At 55.2% G+C, this 22538-nt stretch overlaps 2 protein-coding genes across 16 annotated transcripts in view; one reads left to right on the top strand and one right to left on the bottom strand.

Moving 5' to 3' along the window:
* SLC8B1 (solute carrier family 8 member B1) overlaps window positions 1-10491 on the top strand; it is a 29719-nt gene extending 19228 nt beyond the window's left edge. For 2 of the 5 annotated variants that reach the window (XM_060401236.1, XM_060401235.1), the window contains exons 13-17: window positions 1941-2131; window positions 3975-4128; window positions 5234-5413; window positions 6687-6772; window positions 9316-10491. In XM_060401236.1, the coding sequence (XP_060257219.1) occupies window positions 1941-2131; window positions 3975-4128; window positions 5234-5413; window positions 6687-6772; window positions 9316-9513 (809 nt within the window). In that variant the 3' untranslated portion in view covers window positions 9514-10491. The remainder of the gene's footprint in view (window positions 1-1940; window positions 2132-3974; window positions 4129-5233; window positions 5414-6686; window positions 6773-9315) is intronic. The other 3 variants (XM_060401240.1, XM_060401237.1, XM_060401238.1) reach the window with 3 other exon arrangements.
* Window positions 10492-10688: 197 nt separating this feature from the next.
* The window catches only part of TPCN1 (two pore segment channel 1), a 65115-nt gene continuing 53265 nt past the window's right edge, over window positions 10689-22538 (bottom strand). For 9 of the 11 annotated variants that reach the window (XM_027956566.3, XM_060401233.1, XM_027956567.3 and 6 more), the window contains 11 exons: window positions 21446-21518; window positions 20054-20161; window positions 19011-19082; window positions 18428-18517; window positions 17088-17203; window positions 16295-16341; window positions 15673-15741; window positions 15495-15579; window positions 14581-14720; window positions 14031-14111; window positions 10689-13185 (listed from right to left, as the gene is read on the bottom strand). In XM_027956566.3, the coding sequence (XP_027812367.1) occupies window positions 13066-13185; window positions 14031-14111; window positions 14581-14720; window positions 15495-15579; window positions 15673-15741; window positions 16295-16341; window positions 17088-17203; window positions 18428-18517; window positions 19011-19082; window positions 20054-20161; window positions 21446-21518 (1001 nt within the window). In that variant the 3' untranslated portion in view covers window positions 10689-13065. Of the gene's footprint in view, window positions 13762-14030; window positions 14112-14580; window positions 14721-15494; window positions 15580-15672; window positions 15742-16294; window positions 16342-17087; window positions 17204-18427; window positions 18518-19010; window positions 19083-20053; window positions 20162-21445; window positions 21519-22538 lie in introns of all 11 variants that reach the window. The other 2 variants (XR_003585553.3, XM_060401232.1) reach the window with 2 other exon arrangements.

Here is a 22538-nt window from a genome sequence, read left to right as displayed (position 1 = left end):
CTGTTTCTCCTCCAATTCATGGGAAGACATGGTCGCTGAGGAAGGAGTCAGTGTGAACCCCGAGATGGGAAGGGCTCCCCCTAGTGGTGCCAGCGAGCTGGTTCATGACAGCCCTGCCTCTCCAGTCCCCCGGGGACTTGGTTCATCATTCTTGTGGCTTCTTAAGAGAAGGGTTCCCAAGCATTCAACATTCAAGAACATCTTGGTTTTTCTCCCATTCTAAACTGTTTTATTTGATATTTTTCTTTAATCAGTTCTTTTTTTTTAACTTCAGTGTACTGGAGAGGAATCTGTTTCACCAGCATCAATAAGAAACCAGCCTTGTTTCCAGTACACTTAGGATATTTAATTCTGTTACAGTGAGAGTACTGAAGAGGGAATCCGTTTACTGAGATGTGATTCTGTGATATTTAGTGTCTTGTCCACCTGCCCCAGCACCGTCTAGTGGTAGCAGGTCCATGCTGGGGAAAGACTGGTTCAGGCTAACGCATTTGTGACCCCTTCCAGGTTGATCCCTGCATAGAGAGAACCCCCAGACTTGGCACCTTGCCCAAGGTCTGGGGGTTCTCTCCATCCAGGGGTCAGCCCAGCCAGGGGGTCACCTGCCCAAGGAGGTGACGTGTCCGCCAGTCAGACCTCCCAGTCTAACTGCCAACTTCCATCTTCCTTCTCAAGGCCACCCTCAGAGCCCTCTTTCTTCTTTTTTTTTTCCACACCACCCAGCATGCAGGATCTTAGTTCCCCGATCAGGGACCAAACCCGTGCCCCTAGCAGTGGAAGCACAGTCTCACCACTGGACCACTGGGGAAGTCCCCAAAGCCATCTTTCTAAAGTGCCACTTGTCACATGTTGCGATCACTCCCCCACTCTAAGACCTCCATGGCTCCCCAGTGCCTCTTGGAAAAAGGCCACGTCCCCCAGCCATCATCCGAGATCTCCGAGATCCCGAGCCAGCCACCTTCCCCAGCCCTTTATCTACTTTTGGTGACACAAATCTGCTCAACTCCTTCCCTTTCATCTCTTCCCTCTGCCCATGGAACCCTTGTGCCCCCCTCTGTTTACAACTCAGCTCACATCCTCAGCCTCCAAGAAGACCCTCCTAACCACTCCATGCCCCTCTCCTCCTGAAATGCCTCCAGCACAGGACTGAGAAATACAGAGAAAGGACCTCTCACCCAGGTGTCAAGTTCCAAAGCCAGCTCTGCAAGTGAAAGTCACATCCGTCAAAATTGCCCCCCAAGAGTCTCCCGCCATGTATTATGTGCATAATTTTATATATTCAGCCCCTTATGTTATCCTTAGTGCACTGATGTTTATGAGCCCATGAGCTGGACTAAAGAAAAAAAGTCTTGTTACATGTGTCTGGGCAATTGAATCATCCATTGCCTTTAAGACTGGTGATGAAAGGATGGTATATGGAAATTTCTAGAGTGTTCTGCCAGCCTGCAGGGTTTCCTCCCTTAGGTGTTTTAACATGAAACCTCTAAAACCTTTGTAACTTTGTAGTGGATTGGTTCATAGAGTAGACTTCTCAAGAGAGCCAGAATTAGTAAGGTTGAGTTCGACTGTACAGGTCATCTCATGGAGCCATGCCTATCCATTGGTAATGCCTGGCTGGAGGGTGCTCCCTTTAAGCTCAGGTGGACCAAAGCATCATGGTTGATTAGTGATGTCTGCCTTGGGCATAAGAAAGGATAGCAGGAGTGAGTGTTCTTAGCCATTCCTATCTTAGTTCCAGCCTGGAGAGTCTGTTTTTCATGTCTGTCTTTCCAGTGTGAGTAGCTCAAGTGCAGGGATATGCTATGTCTTCAATTTCTCTGTCTCTCTGAAGTGCCTAGGACAGGGCTGGGCACACAGGAAGTCTCTACCTTATATCCAAACAGTTGTTTGAGTTTTATCTGTGGGTTTTATCCCCTCCACACCCGCTCCATCATGCCAAGGGGCTTTCAGGAGGAGGTGCCAAGTTGAAGCCGTGGAGAGGACCAGCTCCCCTTCTCATCCCTCTGCAGATGGCGTCTATGAGATAGGTGGCCTCTTTCCCATCTGGGCCGTGGTGATGATTGCGGGCACGGCCTTGGCTGCAGTGACCTTTTTTGCCACGTCCAACAGTGAGCCCCCCAGGTTTCACTGGGTAAGAAACCTCGGCTCTCCAAACTGGGAGGGGGGGACGCTGGGGTCTCCCAGGCAGATATCCTGGGACTGTCAGGCCACTAATCACTTTGCATGATAACAAGTCTTAAAGGCCACTTTTAAGAGATTTTGTGCCTGTTCAAGTTCCTCTTTTTTTTTTTTTTGGTAACAACTTCATTTTATTGAATTGCAATTCATACACACATACAAGTCACCCATCTGAGGCGTACGATTTAACTGTATTTATTATATTCATAGGACTTCCCCAATGGCTCAGATGGTAAAGAGTCTGCCTGCAATGCAGGAGACCTGGGTTCACTCTCTGGGCTGGGAAGATCTCCTGGAGAAGGAAGTGGCAACTCCATTATATTCATGGAGTTGTACAACCATCACCACCATTTGGGATTCATCACCCCAAAAAGAAGCCCTGTACCCGCTGACAGTCCCTCTCTTCCTCCCCCATCATCCTCTGGCCAGCACAGTCTTTCAGTCCCCAGATTTTTCTGTTCTGAATATTTCACATACATGGCATCACACAATATGTAGCTTTTGTTGCCTGCCCTCTTTCACTTAGCAAAATGTTTTCAGGTGTATCCATGTTGTAGCCTGTGTCAGGACTTCATTCCTTTTCATGGACTACTATTCCATTGTACAGGCATAGCATATGTTGCTTCTCCATTCACCCATGAATGAACCCTGCGGGTTTTTTTTTCCCCCACTTTTTAGCTGTTATGAATAATGCTGCTATGACCATTGGTTTAGAATTTTTTGTGTAGATATGTTTCATTTCTCTTAACTGTCATCCTAGGAGTGAAACTGGTGGGTCAAATGTGAACTATTTGTTCACTTTTTTGAAGATCTACCAGACTTTTCCACCACTGTAACCAGAAAGCACCTGAGTTCCTAATGATCACATCCCAATGGTGGAATTGTTTTGTCTTTGGGGGTGTTTCCCCCACCACCATTCTCTCCATTCTGCAGGATGCTAAATGATTTTACAGGCAGTGTGTCCAGAGAATTTTTTTCTAAAGTTTACTTAAACTAATTATTGCTTTTAAAAATTCTAGTCTTTATTTTTAGAAACTCTGAATGAATTTGAACCCAAAGGAATTTGAATTTTCAGCAAATCGATTATTTAGAGAAATGTTGCTGTTTTTTAGTCAGTCACGTCCAACTCTTGGCGACCCCATGGACAGAGTAGCCCACCAGGCTCCTCCTGTCATGGGTTTCTCCAGGCAAGAATACTGGAGTGGGTTGCCATTTCCTTCTCCAGGGGATCTTCCCATCCCAGGGATTGTATCTGTGTCTCCTGTGTTGGCAGGCAGATTCTTTACCACTGAGCCACCAGGGAAGCCCAGAGAAACATTAGCCAGTGTTTCTTACTAGTCTTTGAAGTACTCACACATGCTCCAAGATGAATGCACCTTGAAAACACGATGCTGAGTGAAACAGGCCAGTCACAAGGGCCCACATACTGTATGAAGCCATTTTTATGATGTGTCTAGAATAAACCAATCCAGAGCCAGAAAGCAGAGTGGTTTCCAGGGGCTGGGAGGAAGGTTGGGTGGGCTGGGGAGCACCTGCTCATGAGTATGGAGTTTCTTTTTGTGGTGATGGTGTGGCATTTGGTCCATCGACTAGAAGCCTGATGAGAGCTGTGATGTACCCCTTTTTGACAAAATATTAATGCTGAGCTAGCATTTTATTGAGCACTTACTGTATGCCAGGCCCTAACTGCTTTGCGTCAACTAACTCATGCTCATGACTACCTCACAAGGTAGGTACTATGATCGTCCCATTTTATAGCTGAGGAACTGAGGCCGTGTTCCTGTTCCCTCCGCCAGCTCTTTGCTTTCCTGGGCTTCCTGACCAGCGCCCTGTGGATCAATGCAGCTGCCACAGAGGTGGTGAACATCCTCCGGTCCCTGGGCGTGGTATTCCGGCTGAGCAACACCGTCCTGGGGCTCACGCTGCTGGCCTGGGGGAACAGCATTGGAGGTGACTCGGGGCCGGGTGGGCTTCGGGAATGAGCACGGCTACCTCACTGCTCTTTGCTCCCCCACCAGAAATGACATGTGGGCAGGGCTTCCAGAACATCCACCCTCAGCAGCGCTCAGTGCCTACTGAGTGTGTTTGGAGTGACCATCACTGGGCTTCAAGTGGGATGGTCTGGACTGTACCTGAGACTGTAGAAGCTCCAGTCTCGTCTCTCCTTGCTGATGCACAGATACTTGATGGCTCCCCAGAGTTCAGGCAGGACATGGAGCTCATTGCAGTCAACCAGCAGAATATATCCGGCTGAGCAACACCTACCCATGCTCATAGGTGTGGCATGGGTAGGCATTCATGCATACATATTGAGTTAGCCAAAGAATTCATTTGGAGTTTTCCATCTGACAGTAAAGAAAAGGTGGAATGAACTTTTTGGCCAATCCAATACGTATGTCCTTCTTTGGTTAGAGCAGCCAAGTACGGTTAATCAGGTTGTACATGGCCCAAGGGCGTGCTGACAAGGGGTCAAAGGCCCCCAAACTAGCTCCCCTTCCACTTACTTTTTGGGCCCCTTTTCCTAATTTGCACAGAGGCACTGTGTATGCTGGGGCTTCCCAGGTGGTACTAGTGGTAGAGAACGCATCTGCCAATGCAGGGGACGCAAGAGGTACAGGTTTGCTTCCTGAGTCGGGAAGATGCCCTGGAGGAGGGAATGGCAGCGCACTCCAGTATTCTTGCCTGGAGAATTCCGTGGACAGAGGAGCCTGGCGGGCTACATACAGTCCACGGGGTTGCAGAGTCGGACACGACTGAAGTGACGCAGCCTACGCGCGCTGTGCGGGCAGGGTCAGGACCTGGGTGAAAGGCTGGCGCTGGCTTGCCACACCCACAAGGTTGCCCCTGGTGGGAAGGAAGCAGGTGCATTAAGGAGGGGATTGTGTCTTATGGGACAGTGTGGCCTCCCACAGCACCCGGACGAGCTAGTGCCGGAGTCAGGCAGACACTCATCAGTGTGTGTGGACTGAGTGACTGGGTGAGAATGAAGGAGCAGTGACCGACAAGGGCCAGGGAAATCTCGCACCGCTCAAGGCCTTCTCTCGTTTCCACACAGATGTCTTCTCAGATTTCACGCTGGCCCGCCAGGGCTACCCGAGGATGGCGTTCTCCGCCTGCTTCGGTGGCATCATCTTCAGTATCCTTTCTGCGGCTGCCCTTCCCTCAGTGCTGGGAGCCAAGGGTGGGCTCTATTCCACCCCCTCGGGACGGGCTTGCACTGGAACGCCTGCGGCAGGTGACTCGGCTGCTTGAGCCTCAGCTTTTTCATCTATAAGATGGGGATATGGAGAGGACTGACCTCAAGGTTGTTGTAAAGATCGAATGAAGTGACAGAAGTGCTTGGTAAACAGCAGTGACGGCAGATACTCGTCTTCTTAGGGCAGAGGTGTTGTCAGCAGGCACCCACGCACTGAGCTCGTGGGAGACCTCTCTCCCTCTTGCAGATGTCATGCTCTGTAGATGTCAGGGGTGGCACATTTTTTCTTTTTCCCCCTAATTATTTACTTGTTCTTGACTGTGCTGGGTCTTTGTTGCTGCACAGGCTTTCTCTAGTTGCAGCAAGTGAGAGCTACTCTCTAGCTACGGTACACGGGCTTCTTCTTGCAGTGCTGCTGGTGTTGCAGAGCATGGCCTCTAGGGTGCATGGGCTTCAGTAGTTGCAGCATGCAGGCTTGGTAGCTGTGGCACCCTGGCTTAGTTGCCCTGCAGCATGTGGAATCTTCCTGGACCAGAGATCGAACCCACGTCCTCTGCATTAGCAAGCAGACTCGAAACTGTTAAACCACCAGCAGGGAATTCTGGCCAACTTTTTCTTAAAGGGTCAGAGAGTACATATTTTAGATTTTGTGGGCCATAGGACTCTTTTGCCACTCCTCAACTCTTCTACTGAAGTGTGAAAACAGTCATGGGCAATACATGAACGAATGGGCCTGACTGTCCCAATAAAACTTTATTAATAAAAGCAGACAGTGGGCCAGATTGTCCTGTAGGCTTTCATTTGCCTGGTCTATATAGAAAAGAGAGGGTCAGGCAGCCTGGGGCTGTGAAAAAGGCAGGGCTTGGAATCCAAGCAGTCTTGGGTCCCGGTTCCACCCCTGCCACGTGCCAGCTGTGCGACCTGTGTGCAGATGCCTCCTGCCATTTGTCACGGCCTGTTGCCGCCGTGACCTGCTCCTGGCTGTAGGGCTGTGGCCTGTCCTGACCTCTCAGGTTGGGGTGGGAAGGATTCAGCCTTGGCTGGAGCAGTGTCCCCCGTGCCGTGCTCCATGACCGGTCCTCCCAGTCACTTCACATGACCTCTGTTTCTCCATCTCACGAGGCCCCAAGTGTTTGTCACTTCCTGCGATCCTTACAGATTGAGGCAAAATGTACACTGGACACTCTTAGAGGTGCTAAGGATAAGGCTTCCTCAGCGAGGGCTTTTGAGGGAAGGGAGCGGGTGGCAGCCCGAGATCAGAAAGAGTGTCAGTGGGCTGCATGTCGGGGTTATGGGTGTTATGTTCCAGCAGACTTCCTGAACTGGACTGCAGATGTGCTGGTGGGAGTGGGGCTGGGCTGCCTGCTCCAGATCTCCAGGGCCCACATGGAGGTGAAGGTAAGTGCTGGATGATTCAACTAGGAGCCGCTTCATAAGGGCCTCCTCCTCCCCTCCCCGCTCTGGACCAGAGGCCATTCACATCTCAGCAGGTTACACTTACTGGGGAGAGGACTTGTCTAAATGTGTGATGTCTGATTTGTAGCATATCTTTAAAATATTTTGCATATACGGTTAAAAGTCTTCCTTGCAAGGTCATGGAGTGATTATTAATAAGACGTGGCTTTGAGGGAAGGGGGCAGGAAAGGCTCTGGCCTCCTGACTTGGTCTCATCACTGAAGTGTCTTGTTATAGGACTTTGGCTGAAGTAGAACTCTGAGGGTCTCTAAGCCTCAGCTTCTTCACCTGTGAAATGGGTTGATCCCACCCCCCAACTTCCTGGGTAAGCACACACGAGTTAAGGGCCAGGCTGAACACCTTATCCCACCGCTGTTGGGAGAGGGCAGGCCGGGATGAGAGAGTATTGACGACAGCCCCAGAAGGGAGGAACCTCCATAGATTTGAAATGCACAGAGCAAAAGAGGCTCTGTGGATTCAAGGGGCTCTGCAAATTCCCTGGGGGGCACATGAGACCTCTTGACCCCAGCATTCCAGGGGGTGGTGGGCTAGAAATCTGCATTTTAAAATATACTCCCTGGAGACATATGAAGGTTAGGACCCTTGAAGGGCAGGTCACCAGCAAGAAAACACTACTTGGGGGCAGGTAACCCAATTGTGTAGGTGACTTGGATGGGCCTCCCTATGGCCAGATCTTCCAGCTTTTTTCAAGGAGAAGAAATTGGGATTCCTAGGTGAGCTTTTCTCTTTGGAAATATTGCATAGGCAGATGCAAGGCAGATGTGACCCAGATTTGCCCAGAGTTTACATTCCCAGGCACTCGAATTCCGAAGCCAAACCAGAAAATGATGAAGATGGGGTGGGGCATGTGGCCCAGGGGACAGTTTTAAGGTGAATCTTGTGGAAGCACTTGGAACGTGCAGCTGAATGATGGAGTCATTCATGGGAGCAAAGTCGCCCAGCTCTTGCTCTGGGAGGCAGCTAGTTCCTGAATAGCTGCACGGAAGATGTGCAATGAACTGGCTGTGGGCCGGCCTTTCACGGTGGCCACACACATAAGCCAAATAGCTTCTGCTGGAAAAGTTCACTTTTCTAAGGGGTAAACACCCTCTGTCTGAAGATTTTGTTTATACTTCTCATGGGTTTAATAGGTTCCTTTCATTCCTGATTCTCAGACAGCTCCAGATAATGAGGCTTCAGGGTTGGCCCCCCGGGGCCCCTGTTTCTTTCCTTTGGCTCCTTGTGGAGTGTGTGTCTGCATTTCCTCTGCCTTTGTGCTGAGTTTAGGAAATGCTCCTGCAGTTAATTGTGTAAGACACAGGGCATCACAAGAGGTCATCACAGAAGGAAGTCCGAGCCGTACTGTTGGCTGAAAAGCAGGTTGCTCTTAAACATGTACCTACTGTCTGGTCGCAGAATACACAGGGCTTTTGGTGCACACGTGTACCCACACATCTGTGGACTTCCGATTTGGGCTGTCAGGTACTACGGTCGATCCTTGACAGGAAGTAGGGATGCAGGAATTAGGGGTACTGACCATCCCACATGTCACAAATCTGCATAGTGCTGTCTCTGCCTCAAAAGTGAGTGAGTGAGTGATAGTGTGTCCGACTCTTTTCAACCCCATGGACTGCGGCCCTTCAGGCTCCTCTGTCCATGGGATTTCCCCGGCGAGAATACTAGAGTGGGTTGCCATTTCCTTCTCCAGCCTCAAAAGCAAAGGAATTGATAAATGAATGGCCCAGGGGCAGGATACTGAAAGAGTTAGGATGGAATCAGGACTCAAACCCTAGCTGTTTTTCAATATTTATTTGTCTGTACCAGCTCTTCACTGCAGTATATGGGATTTAGTTCCCTGACCAGGGATCAAACCCGGGCCCCCTGCATTGAAAGCACTGAGTCTTAGCCACTGGACCAGCAGGAAGTCTCAGACCCTAGCTCTTTGGATTCCACGTATTGTGATCTCTAATCCACCATGGACTTTCCCCCCTGGCTTAAAGATTGTGAAATGAGAGTACGGATGCTGTGGTTGAAAGAAACCCACACACGTGGACTCAGGCAGTTCAGACCAGTGCCGTTAAGGGCCAGCCATACTCGCTTTCCTCGACTGCGGATTGGTGACCTTACACAATGGGGAGATGAGAAGGCATGGTGGGTGCGAAATACCTAGTGTAGTGCCTAGGGTTAAGCCTTCCATATGTGTTAGATAGGTGCTAAGTCTGGAGGGGAAGGAAGTGGGAAGGGGACTATTTCCCATGGACAGCGGAGCTGGGGGGCTACAGTCCCTGGGGGTTGCAAGAGTCGGACACAACCGAGCATGCGCACGTTCACGTTCAGGTGGTTTAAAAACATTGAACTTCAAGTTGGGGGAGCTATCTCACAGGGAGGCCAAAAGTCCTCCCTGGTCCCTAAGGAGGGGCCCTCAAACCTCGGCTTGACTGTCAGCTGCCGTAACCCAGCCTCTCTGCCCTGTTCCCCCCGCGCAGCTGGAGCCGGACGGACTGTTGGTGTGGATCTTGGCCGGCACCCTGGGCCTCAGCCTCGTCTGTTCCCTGGTCTTGGTCCCGCTGCAGTGCTTCCAGCTGAGCCGAGTTTACGGCTGCTGCCTGCTCCTCCTCTACCTGACCTTCCTCGTGGTGGCCCTGCTCACTGAATTTGGAGTGATTCACTTGAAAACTGTCTGAGTGAAGCTGTGTCAGAGTCCGCCTGGTGGTCGGGAGGTGTCACTGCAGGCGATGAGACGGAGGATGAAGTGCCTTCTGCAGAACCCGCGCAGCCCCAACCGTGAATGGGGTGTGGGTTCATGGGGGCCACGCTCTCTGCCAAAGATTCTAGGTCACTGCCGTGCGCAGTGAGGACAGTCAAACCTTGTTTCTGGGACTGTGGCGATGGGGCTTCCCTGTGGACAGAGTCCCAGTGGCAGGCGGAAGACTTCCTTGCATTACCTTCAGAGCCTCTTTTGAAGGTTGGGGTCTGGGTCGAAGGGGGAAGCCTGGGTGTCTTCCAGGCTGGTTCGGGAAGACCCCAAAGAATTCAGGGCTGGAGGCGGTTAGTCACCCCTTGCTGCCTTCCTGCAATGTTTCTCAGGGCCCAGAGGGCTGCCAAACCAGGGTTTAGGGAATCAGGGTGACTTGGACCTGGCAGATAGCCTGTGTCGGGTCAGCATACAAAGTGTTCTGAGTTTTGGAGCTGCACCATCCAGCAGAAACATAGGAGACATGACCCTAACTGTGAATTTCTGAGTCGCCATGCTAATAAAGCCAAAAGAAAATGGTGAAATTAACCACAATATGTATTGCTCCTCAATGGCAGCCAGTGGCAATGGCCCATCAGTGGCTCCAAATTAGACGGTGCAGCTCCAGGCTCTGCCTCTAGAACTGTCTGCTGGCTTCAGAGGTTTCCCTAGCTGCAAAAAAGGAGTCAGTCTGACGGTACCTGGTGCCTACCTCAGGGGGAGCCCTGGGCTGGGGTTCCCCTGCCTGCAAGCTCTGGGAGGGTGGTGAGCCCTCCCGGGTGCCTTCCTGCTGGCAGCCAGTGACCCCCTTTTTAATAAGTCTTTTTCCATTTGCTCGATGCCTTAGGCTAGCAGTAAAGGGATTTGACTGTCTTTTCTTCCAATGAACATAATTATTAAATATTTCATGGATACAGAAAATAACATACACGCAGCTGTTACTAGTTGTTCTTAACCCGGGCCAGGGTGACAGGCAGTTGGATCCAGGGCTGAAGGTTCTTGGGCCTGATGGATCCGGACTTTGTGGTGCGTCTAGGGGTGGGGCTGAGGTGGTGTCCATGCTTCCCACGATCGTGGAGGCCACTGCGTGGTGCCTGCTGGAAGTCACGAGGCAGCAGCCACACATACAAAGCGGAGGCTCTTTATTAATATGCCAGAAATCCGCAGACATGGTGGGTTTTCTAGGCAACAAATCGCCGACGTACAAAACCTTACAGCATCGTTCCCGCTACCGATACAAAATGATTGTCACATGGTGTGGAGTAAGGCTGGGTTAGGGGAGGGAAGCGAGGAGGAGGGGCCGGATGGCGTCCCCCACCAAAGCTGGGTCAGGGCACAGGGCCATCAGACGCTGACTTATAGGTGGTAAGGGGTCCAGAGCAGGCCGGCATGCCTCACGTCGGTGTCACCGAGCTGAGGTGAGAGGGTGTCCGAGCTGGGTGAGCTCACAGCCCTGGGTGACACCCGCTCCCTGCTTGATGGCCTGTGTGTGAGCTGGAGGGTCCACCCTAGGAGGCCCCCAGTGACCCCACGGGGCAGCTGTCCTTGGCCTCAGTGATGAGGGCGCCCACCAGGGGCTGGAGTCTGGGCCATCAGCACTGTTGCCACTTGGCCTCCGTCCTGTCCCTGACTTAAAACAGGGCCTTTCGCAGGACGGGGGTGGGAAGCCTGGACTCAACCCACTCTTCCTGGTAGCAGCTGTCACCCTGGGAGTGGGGGAGTGCGCTCAGCCTCCCTGGCACCCCTCTTCTGAGGGCAGATGCTGAGATCGGAGGACTCATGCCTTCCTTTCAAGGCTGCCCCTTGCCTCCTGCTTCCAGAATGCCCATTTCAGTACACAAAAGCTAAAAGGCACCTGGTTGTGCAAATAAAGTTCCTTCTCTGGAGCGGGGAAGGGGTCCAGGCCTGGGCCTGGTACCAAGCTGTCTGCAGCAGCCTGTCGCTCCCCAGAGATGAGGAGGACAATGTCCTTCTCCTGATTCCTGGTGGGAACCTCAGTGGTTCTCAGTGATTGGTTTGTTTCCCTAAAGGGCTGTGCTTAAAAAAAAAATAAAAACCACCACCACTCCTCCCCTGACGAGGGGCAGAGCTATGGGATGCTGGCTCTGGCGATCAGCCCTCCGAGGCCGCAGTCAAGTCTTGGCCATGGAGGTGGGGTAGGGAGCCGGATCCTGCCCCGCTGGAAGGAGAATGCGGGGAGGGCAGAGGCTCTGGCCCCCGCCTTCCTAGCTCACGGAGGCAGCTGGAGAGCTGCGGTTGGAGCAGGATGCCCAGCGGGGGCTCCCCCCTGCCCTGTCCTCCCTGCATGCTGCCTCCTGCACCGGTGTGCAGCCCAGGAGCCACCACTGCTAACCCCGCCCTGCCGTGCATTCACGCCCCAACGGCACTCCAATCTCAGGACTCGCCCAAGGTTCCCGGGAAGCCGAGGGGCCATCAGAACCCCCTCCTGGGATGGGGAAACCTTGGAGTGAGCCGAGTCCCCGCTCCCACCTCAGTCAAGTCCACGGGGAGTGACTCGCTCAAGGTGAGGGCAGAGCCAGCCAAGGGGACCAACGTGGGCGGCCGTGGACGGCCTGAGGTGAGCCTCTGCTTTTTGTTCCCTTTTCCTCAGCACGCACACATGTGAAGGACCTGCTACGGTCTTTGGCAGAATCCTGAATTAACCAAAATATCTTTTTGCTTGAACAGGACAATCCCAAGGCAAAGGGATTTAAGGAGAAAGCCCATTCACTTTAGGACTTGTTCTGGGGTGGTAGCCACTGGCCTGTTCTCCTCCTCCTATGGGCCATCTTAGAAGCATGTTCAGCAACAAGGGTTGAAACTTACGGTAGGTGAGAAGGCTCACGGAGCCAGGATACAGCATCTCTGGCCGCCCAGCGCTGGCTTAGATCTAACCACGTGGAGTACCCACAGCCCCAGATCACTGGTTCCGGTAGGTGCTTGCTGGGTCCTGGTTTCCCAAGGGAACACCCATTCCATTATCACATCTGGAGAAATACCAACCCGAGGATGTGGGCTCTTTCCTTCCTAAGTGGTTTTGTCCCCAAAGCAGGACACAGGAGCCCTGGGCTGTAGGGCAGGTCAGTGGGGAGGCTGCTGGGTGGGGAAGGATTCTGAGAACAGCGTCAGGAAGACGGTATGACAGGCACGTGGGCCCACTGTGAAGGCCAGCCCTGCAGAGATCAGCAGGTCCATTCACGTGCTCTTGTGAAGGGGCCTTCAGGAGAGCCTTCCATGTTAAGAGCCGCTCTTGGTGGCCTGACCACCCCCCAAGAAGCAGCCGACTTCCAGGGTTAAATAGGGTAAGGCGGTTATAAACCAAACCCCATCTTGTCTGCCTTTTTCTCCTTTCTGTATATAAATATGTGCATATATATATGGATGTGTGTGTGTGTATATATATATAACATATACATATATACACATACATTACTTTGATACATTGTAGTAAAATAATACTATTGTGTTATTGCATAGAAGAGATGGCTTTTGCAGGCTGGGTTTAGGTGATGGTCTGGGAGCGCTGGCGGCTGCCTGGAGGCTGCTGGGTGGCAGGGACCACGCAGCTGCTGAGCTGTCGCTGATGTTCCTCCTGCTTGCGGGCGTGTTCCTCATACCACTCCTAAAGCAAGAGAGCAGACAGGGTGCTGAGTGGGTCCCGCCCCAGTCCTGCCAGCTAACCCCAGCCTAATGGGGGTCACCCAGGCCGGGCAGCACTGGGGCCTCCACCTGCTGTGGGCGGCAGCAGAGAGGCTGCTGCTAGAGCCACCCAGCTGGGACTGAACACCACCCCCAGACCTGCTGGGAAGGCTGACTGTGCACCTAAGCGGAAAAATTACTGTGCAGTCTTTCTCTTTCTAATTAGAGGTATACAAACCTCCTTGTCCAGTGTGCTTTTGCACAAACCTCTTTGTAAATGAGGCCCAGGTAATAATCACCCTTTACTTGTGAACATAATCTGTGTGGTTCACAAAGAGATGTGGCACCCCCGCCCCCCCGCAACCCTCCATGAGCCGGGTGTCCTTATCTTACACTCGAAAAACCTGGCGCTCACAAGTTGTATAAAGTTCCGTGCAGTTTCATGCACCTCCTAACTCCCCTCTTTGAAGAGGCTGGTCCTGGCAAGCCGGCCAGGAACCACCCCGCCATGCTCCCTCTGCCCTGTGGGTCTCCTGCTGCGCGTGTTTCCTTCTCGGTTCTGGCTCAGAGGATGAGAAGGAGATGAGGTCAGTGACATGCGGAAGAACAGATAGGGAGGCTACCTGTGTTGGGGAACTAATGCTTCAGGGGTTCAAGGCTGAGCCCTGAAGGACCACTGGTGGTGGTTCCAACAGATAATCCCATAGCTCCCCACCGAGCACGCCCCACAACTCAAGACGGGGACTGGAGATGGGCCCCCGCCCGGCAGTGGGGAGGACCACTCCCACGCAGGAGGAACTTGCAGCGCGGTCTGGGGGGTGCTCCTACCTGAATCTCCTCTTGGTACATCTTTAGGCTCAGGTCGCTTTTGGTCCTTGATCTCCGTCCCAGAAACACCAAGGTATTTTGCTAGGGAAGAATGGGGAGGTTACAGGGACCTGCCCGAGTCTGGGCCCTGGTGCCTGGCTTCTGCAAAGGTGCCCCCCTCCCCCCCTAAAACTCGTGGGGACAGAGGACTTCCCTGGCGGTCCAGTGATTAAGCCAGAGAAGAAAATGGCAACCCACTCCGGTATTCTTTCTGGGAGAATCCCATGGACAGAGGAGCCTGGCGGGCTAGAGTCCATGGGGCTGCAAAGAGCTGGACACAACTAAGCAACTAAACACCAACCAGTGGCTAAGAATCCATCCTCCAGTGCAGGGGCTGGGGGTTCGATCCTTGGTTGGGGAACTGAGATCTCACATGGCTCGGGGCAACTAAGTCTGTGTGCCACAACTAAGGCTCAGCACAGTGACACACCCACAAACACAACGTGAGGGGATGGACAGTGGGGGAGGGTTTGCACTAAGCTCCTTCGGACGAGGCCCTGGGGCTCCCCACCTCGTATCTCTCCATCTGGGAAAGGATCTTGAGCAGCTGGGCAATGTCTGAGTTGGCTCCCCCTGCCTCCCGGTAGAGCTTCAGAACTGCGACCAGCTCGTCTTTGGAGAGCTCCTTCTCCAGGGTGATGCCGCCGTCCACTGCGGGAGGGGAGGGCAGTGGGAAGGCGCCTGGCTTGGTCTGGTTTAGCCAGCCTCCCTGCTGCCCCTATAGGGGGCTTAAGGTCCCCTGGATCTGCAGGATACAACCCCCCCATGTCGCCCCTACCATCTAGCACTCCCATCCCTCCTGTTTCCTGCCCTTCACAGTTGCTGTGAGGAGCGCTGCTCAGGCCAGCAGCATACAGGGGACAGGGTTGCAGGAGGCCATCCCCGAGCCAGAAGGAAACAATCAGGTAGCCTGAGAGGACAGAGATTTGGAAACAAGTCGCCATAGGGATGTGGCGGTTTTGATGGAGAATCTGGAAAGAATAGAGGATCAGTACACAGAAAGCCATGCAACCTGGGAAAAGGGAGGCTGTCACTGAAGCCGGGCTTGTCAAGCTGCTATGGGCTCTGTGGCCCACAGTATTTACATCGTTTAAATCAAGAACCAGAGGACAAACATGTTGCTTGGAACACAGGGACGGTAACTAAAAGGAACAGCTAAGGGGTGAGCAGCCTGGGAGAGAAGAAAGGTGGGACAGAGGGCTGCTGGGGTCACAGTCGGCCTGTGGCTTTTCTTGTATTGTTCTGGTTTTTAAGATGAGATCCTGAGCGTTTTTGGTCATTAAGTATTTGAAAATAATGCAAATAAGAGGTCAAGAAAGATAAGCCAGACTGATAAGCTGAACTGCCAGAAGACTGGACATCCAGACAGCTGAAAAGCTGACAGCTGAACAGAAAGGCAGACAAGCGGCAGACACTCGCACTGACCTTCCGAGTCCTGGTTCTTGCGGCTGTAGTTCATTCGGAAGACAAAGGCTTCGAGGATGAAGGCCACAATGATGGTCATCACCACCTGCCCAGGCACAGGGAGCGGAGGAGAGAGGAATGGGGGGTGTGAACTGCGATGGGGCCCCAGAGCCCGGGCACTCTGCGGCCCCCGACCTACCATGGTCACGATGTAGAAGGTCATGAAGTAGAGGCGGCTCCAGTGCGAGGTCTGGGAGGTGACACCTTCCTGCAGACAGGGAAGCAGGCGGTGGGCGAGGGGCGGGGGGGGGGGGCGGGGATGCGCTGTCTACCCAGCCTTCTCTGTGGCCCCCGCTCTTTACAGACCCTTCCTGATTTGCCTTCAGTTGTGGAGACAAAGGAGGCCGACCTGGCTCCTTGGGTGCAAAAACTCTGTGCTCCTTAGGCCTGGACGCCTCCCCGTTCAGAGCTAATGGCGCAGGACTAAGGCAGGCAGCCTTTGGAAGAATTTAAAGGATGGGAAAAACCAACCAAGCACCTTGGCCACACTGTTCCTTGATTGGCAAGTTCCCCCCCACAGCAGTGGGAGCAGGACAGAGACCAGAGGCTGGCTGCCTGGCCTCTCCTGGCTGGTGAGGGATATGCAGAGAGGGTAGGGAGCAAGGCCACGTTCAGCTAATGGTGGGGTGGCCCCGGGATTCAGCCCATATCCTGGTCTCCCCACAGAACCCCGGCCCTCTGTGGGGGACAGGGGAGCAATGCACCCCTTGCTGGGCTGGGTGAGGGCAGACACCCCCAGGAGCTGACGGGGAGGTCTTTACCATGATGATATACCAGTTGTTGACAACCGTGAGCTCAAACAAGGTCACTGCCAAACAGAAGCGAGAAAGAGAAGAGTCTTAATCAGACCCGCTTTTGCAAAGTGGGGTCAGTGGCCTCTCTCCACCTATCCTGGGTACCAGGCACCTGTCTGCTAGCCTGGGCTGTGAGCTCCAGAGAGAGCGGCCAAGACCCTTCCAGAGCGCCTGCCCCATAGGAAGTGGTCCCGTCTTGGCCTGGCCCCCAAAGCATGCGTCTTTTGCCTCAGAAGCTCGAGATGCTGGGGTGGGGATCCTGAGGAAGAGCCCCCCAGACCTTCCTCGGTCTAGGGATGTCATGAGGGGGTGCTCTGAGAAAGCTGCATCTGGCAAGGCCCCTACCGTCCGTGGCCCACTGCCCTTCCAGCTTCTCCGTGGACGCCAGGAGCAGAGCTGTGTGGGCCTGGCCTGGATGCACAGGGCACTGTGGCTGGGCACCCCCCGTGACACTGGGGTTGTGACAAGGGGGGTGGCTCCCCAGCATCAGGCTGTACCCCTCCCAGCCAAGCATGAAGCTCTGCTGCTCCCCGATGCTGGGAAAGGGACAGCAGATGCAGGAAAACCTGGCGACCGAGTGAGCCCTGGGGTCTGGCTTGGGCTGCACCCCAAGCTGGGCAAACCAGAGGCTCCATGGGGGCCAAAGAGAACTCGAGCAAGTGTGGCAAACGCCCTGGGGAGGGGGAGGCCTCAGCCAGCTGTACTCCCCGACACCTGGGACCTGTGGGTACCACGGCCCACCTGGGCTTCCTGCACTCACCAAAGCTGTTCAGGATGTTGTCAAAATTATTGAGATAGTAGTAGCCCTCCTCCACGATGGTCCTGTTGCCCACGGTGTGGTTCAGCCAGCGGTAGGCATCTGCCACTGTGCTTGTACTGGCCGGGGAGATAGAGGGGTGGGGGGAAGGTTACAAGACAGTTGGTCACCTTGACAGAGGACAGAAAATTTAAACAAACCAAGGTCTGACCGAGGAGCATCTGGCCTGGACCAGCCTGGTTTCCTGCCCAGCACCGCCCCTGCCAACCCTCAGCTCTCTTGCCCATCTTCCTGTCTCAAGGGGAGTCCCCAGGGTGCTGGTGGGAACCCCCGGACTCGCCCCCCACATCCTCCTCCACTTGGCATTTCTCTGCTGCTAAGACCTTCTTCCTCTCAGCAGCTGGAGGAGGGGAGAGAAAGACAGTGCCTCCTCTAGGCAGCTCCCCGACCCCAGTCCCCACCCCGCCAGTCTGCAGGGTGCTCTGGAGGCCGGGTGCCAGCAGCGCCTGGAGAGAGGCCCACTCCTCACGGGGCTCCCCCAGTACCTGGCCGAGCACTGTATATTCTCTTCTGTTGTAATCAGTCACCCCTGTTTTGAGAGCTTACTTGCTACTTCCCTTCCAGCCTTTTTATGACTCATCTGCTGTAAATCACGCTGATGGTTTGACACGTTTGGTCCTTGGGCCCCCAAGGAGCTTGTTCAGAGGGCAGCACCTGACAGGGTGGGGTCTAGAGTTTAAACTTTTAAGCAGCTGCCCTGGGGGTTCTGGTGTGCCCTAAGATCTGTGACCCACCACTATGGGCTCTGGTTCTGAGCCCAACGTGCTGCCGGTGGCTCTGGGACCTTTATCCATTAGGGCTTGAAGCTACAAGGACAGATTCTAAAGAGAATACTGGATGCGTCATGGGGGCCTGGGAGGAAGGAAGGGCTCACAGGAGGTTGTGTTCCCCGCTCTCTGTCCTTCCCGCGTGTGTCTGTCTCATCCTGTCAGTCCACCCCTAGCTGACCTGTCTGCCCGTGGCCCCTGGCCCACACTCCAGCAGTGGAGCAGCCTCCAGGGTTCAGCATGAAGGGAAAGCTGACAGAGGCCTTTGGGAGAGAGGCTCCCAGAGCCTGCCTGGGGGACGGGGTGAGTGGCTCAATGTCCTCGTTTCAGAGAGGCCCCTCTCCTAGCTGCCGCACTGTGCTGACAAGCCCTGGAAGCTCGGCACAGCGATCCCAGGGCTGTAACGGGCGCGGTGGCTTCGGGGGTCGGGTCCCTGGGGAAAGGCGGCTGTGCCAGCCCCGTCCGGGGCCCTCCAGGAACGCAGGCTGCCCCGGGGGGCCCCGGCTGCAAACTCACTTGCAGCAGTTGGCGTAGAGGACTCCACAGAAGAACTCCATGCCCACGATGGCGAAGGAGTAGTAGAGGATGAGCAGGGTGAGGCCCAGGCTGGGGAGGAGGGGCAGAGCGTGATCGAGGGCCCGGCGGGAGAGCCCAGCTTGCCCGGCGGCCCTGGCACCGCAGACCCCCGAGCTGACCGAGGGGAGACGTGTGCCCCTAGCCAGGTGCGCCAGCTGGAGAGCGCCTGCAGGGGGCGGGCCTCGGACTCGGGTCAGGGGGTGGAAGAACGGCCCGGGTGAGGACTCGCACCAGACGCCCCTCGACCAGCAAGTCACCCCTTACCTGTGAGGGCAGACACAGGTGGTAAGTGAAGCTGACAGATCCCCGCCCTCCCTGACTGACGGCTCAGTGAAGACAGTGGAGCCAGGGAGACCGGTGCTGGTCAAGACCTCGGGCTCCCTGAAGACCCTTGATGTCCGTCCTTTCCTGGACTCCTCCTCGCCCTTCCCCCGCCCCCCGTGACCACCCACCCAGCTGCCCGCCTCGAGAGGACACAAGCTTCGTGGCGCCTGGCCCTGGGGGCCCAGAGTCAGGGTGCTACCTGGCCATCCGGGGCAGCAGCTCAAACATGGTGTCCAGCACATTGCGGTAACGTTTCTTCAGCTTAAACAACCTGAGTGAGGGAAGAGGGAGGCCAGCCGGGTCACTTGAAGACACCGGGCGTGGCCGCAGCCTGGCCAATACACTGCACCAGGGGGTGGGGTCAGGGCAGGCCCGGGGCCTCTCTGTCCCCTGAGTGCCTCCTCTCCCCTAGAGTCACCAGCTGGGCACTCGGCTTAGGTGACTGGCACCCTGGGAAGGGCGGTGGCAGTGCCAGGACATTGGGGGCGGGACGGGACGGGCCCCTCCCTGAAGGGGTTCAGGGCAAGACTCTGATGGCACAGCTGCAGTGGCTATTTGCCTCCGCTTACAAATGAAGCCCGAGGCTCAGCGCAGGGCGAGGCCTTGCCCAAGACACTGTAATGACCTCGGGAAGAGGGGAGAAGGCCCTGCCCAAGGAGGCTTCTCCAGATAAGAAAGGGTCACCCCGTCCCTCACCTCCAAGCCTCCCTCCCGGGAAGGATGGGAGGGGGCGATGGCCGTGAATGGGCTCGCAGCTGGATATTTTAGAGGAAAACGAGGCTTTAGAGGACACAAGGAGACCTCTTAACTGGCAAAGGACAACGTCTATAGATTTCTACAGATCTGTGCTGGATTCCTACACTGGTGCCCAGGGGGAAAGGTGAGATCAAGTGATGGTTTTTCTTGACAAGAGTCTGTGCCAGAAAATCATGACTGGGGCACGGTAGGGTCTCAAAGGGTCTCTTTGGACCCTCAGGGGGCGGTGGCTCCCTGGTCTGTGACTGAGCGCATGGGTTTCTGTGGCTGCAGCTGATACCAGCACAGGCCAAGGTCACTGGAGCCCCGAGCTATGGCTCTCTTCCACTGTCAGCGGCAGCAGGCCGCACAGGACAAGGCCCCCAGCACCCCCCAAGCACCAGCCCTGGGTGCTCCTGCAGGGGCGGGCCACCCTGACGCCCAGCCGGTGAGACTTCAGGCTCCATCTAGTCACTGCCCACCCACCAGACCCAGCCCTGCCATCACCTCAGCAGCTGGAGGGGACGCAGGACCACTATGAAGTAGAAGGGCTCCATGTTGAAGGCCAGAGCCAGCAGTCCCAGGAAGGCAAAGGCTGTGACGGAGAAGTCGAACCTGGGGATGGGGAGGGAAGGAGGAAGAGAAGCTGAGGTCTGCTCAGCCCGCCCCCCCCCGCCCCACTGCAGGGAGACCCCCTAGCTGGTAAGGGACAACGTCCCCAGGCTTCTACAAACGTGTACCGTTTCCTACGGTGGTGGCCTGGGGAAAGCTGAGAGCAAGGGAGGGTATTTCTTGACAAGAGACAAAAAATCAGGGCTGAGGTGCAGTAGGGGCTTGGAAGGTCCCCATGGACCCTCAGAGGTTGTGGTGCTCTGGTTTATGACTCTGAGCCCACACACCAAACCACCGCAAAGGCAGCCGCAGGCCCTGCAGCTGGCCAGCTTCCTGCCACCGTCAGGTGCCGTTGAGGCTGCCGTCGCTGGGCCTCTCAGTCAACAGCCCATCCCTCAGGGGTCGGAAACCCCTTCCTAAAGGTCTCACGGCAGACACGGGATACACCAGTGACCTTGGTGAAGGGACTGCGGGATGGGGCAGGACCACAGCGGAGGCCCTCCTGGAGGCCAGCTCCCCCCACGCAGGACAGAGGACCCCCCCAGATACATATTAAAACCCTGCACCTGCCAACTGCGAGCGCATGCCCTGCTGCTCTGCCCAGCTCCTCTCTACTTACTAACCTATTTCACGCTCATGACCCGAGACCACGTGAGCGAGGCCTGACTTTGCAGGTGAGTTAACTTTCGTGGGCAGTGAGCGACCTCTTGGGGTCTCTGGAACAGGGAGGGGGGCCTCCAGCTCGATGCTGACCATGCATCAGGCTGCGTGCCACCACCTCTGTGAGTGTTGTGGTTTTCATGGAGGACAAGAGAGCTTAGTTGTCAGGGAGGGGTGTGGGGTTCAATGACTCAGAAAGAGCCAGGCAGCCTAAGGACTCCCAAGAGGCCTCATCCAGGAGGGACTAGTGGGGTGGTCCCAGGGAGGAAGATGAGGGCCTGACCCTGGCGGTGCCCGGAGCCACAGGCAGAACCCCTCCAGGGGACAGAGACCCAAGCTGGCCTCGGACCTTCTGGTGGTAGGTGAGGAGGGAGAGGGCCCGTGGCTTTCATCAGAGTCTCTGACATGGTTGAGAAACACGCTCTGGGGACTTCCTTGGTGGTCCAGGGGCTAGGACTCCTCACTCCTGAGGCAGGGGGCCTGGGAACAAGATCCCACATGCCGCAACTAAAGACTTCACGTGCTACAAAGACTGAAGATGCGGGCGCCACGTCTAAGACCCTCCACGGTCAAATAAGTAATCAAAGAAATTAAAAAAAAAAGGAGCGACACATGCTCTGTACTCACAGGTTCCATCCAGAGGACAGGTACTCGACAGGGCCCAGGCCGGCAACTTTCAGGAACAGCTCCACCGCGTAGACTGTGAGCAGGAGGAGGCAGTGAGCGGGGGCCCTGCTGCGGCCTCCCCCACACCTGGCCTGTCTCCTTTCTCAGGACTCTCCCGAGGTCTGGTTGCGCGCCCTGCGGACACCCACATCCCACCTGCGCCCCCAGTGGAAGTGTGGGCTCTGGAGCAGGGCCAGGCCCAGATGCTGGCCAACCAGGGCTGCCTGCTAACAAGACCAGCATGCGCTCCTGCTGCCTGGGGGGCTGCCAGGCATTGTCTGTCCATCCGACGGATATTTCCTGAGCACAACTTCCGTGCCAGGCATTGCACTGGATGGTTAGAGTTTAGAGGAAGACAGGGAATGAGTATGTTACACTGGGGGAGGTGTTACATTTGAAACAATCAGGGGCCAGCTTGGATGTGATCTTGGCCTGCTTGAGAGGCGGAAGGAAGGTGGGAGTCCCTGGAACATGATGAAAGGAGGAAGTGAAGGGGGAGCTGCGGCGGGGGGACTTCAGGTCACACGAGAGGCACAGCCGGGAATGGACCCCCAGGGCCCTCTAAACCGAGTGTGTACGCTGAGTCCCTATGCTACTCCGCATAGGATGCCAGAGGGCACTGATCAAGGCAGTCGAAATCCCACTTTTTAAGAAGAATGAAAACAATTTAGGACGTGGCGTTACTAGTCATGTCTAATGTTTAGACGCGATGGGGGAGAGGGGTGTCAGGCAGAGGGGTGTGGTGAGGGGACGAGTGCACTGGCAGAGGAGACGCCCAGGCAGAGGCCCAGGGCTAAGAGAGGGCAGGGGGTCCTGGGGGACAAGGCGGGGGGGCGGTGCTGGTGAGAGACGAGGCCTCAGATGAAGGCTGAAGCGGCCCCACGTGGCCCTGTGAGTCACGCCCAGCACAGGGACTTGGTTAGAACAGGGACGGGGGAGAATCAGACTCGATTTTTGCTTCCCGCTGCTGTCGCTTCCCTGCTTTAGAGAAGAGCCATGAGACCCTAACCCAGAAGGAGGTTCCAGCCAGTGGCGAGGACACGAACAAGGCCAT

The sequence above is a fragment of the Ovis aries genome, chromosome 17 (genome assembly GCF_016772045.2).
Source record: "Ovis aries strain OAR_USU_Benz2616 breed Rambouillet chromosome 17, ARS-UI_Ramb_v3.0, whole genome shotgun sequence".
In the NCBI taxonomy this organism is placed as follows: Eukaryota; Metazoa; Chordata; class Mammalia; order Artiodactyla; family Bovidae; genus Ovis; species Ovis aries.
This window is presented reverse-complemented; position numbering and strand designations above follow the sequence as displayed.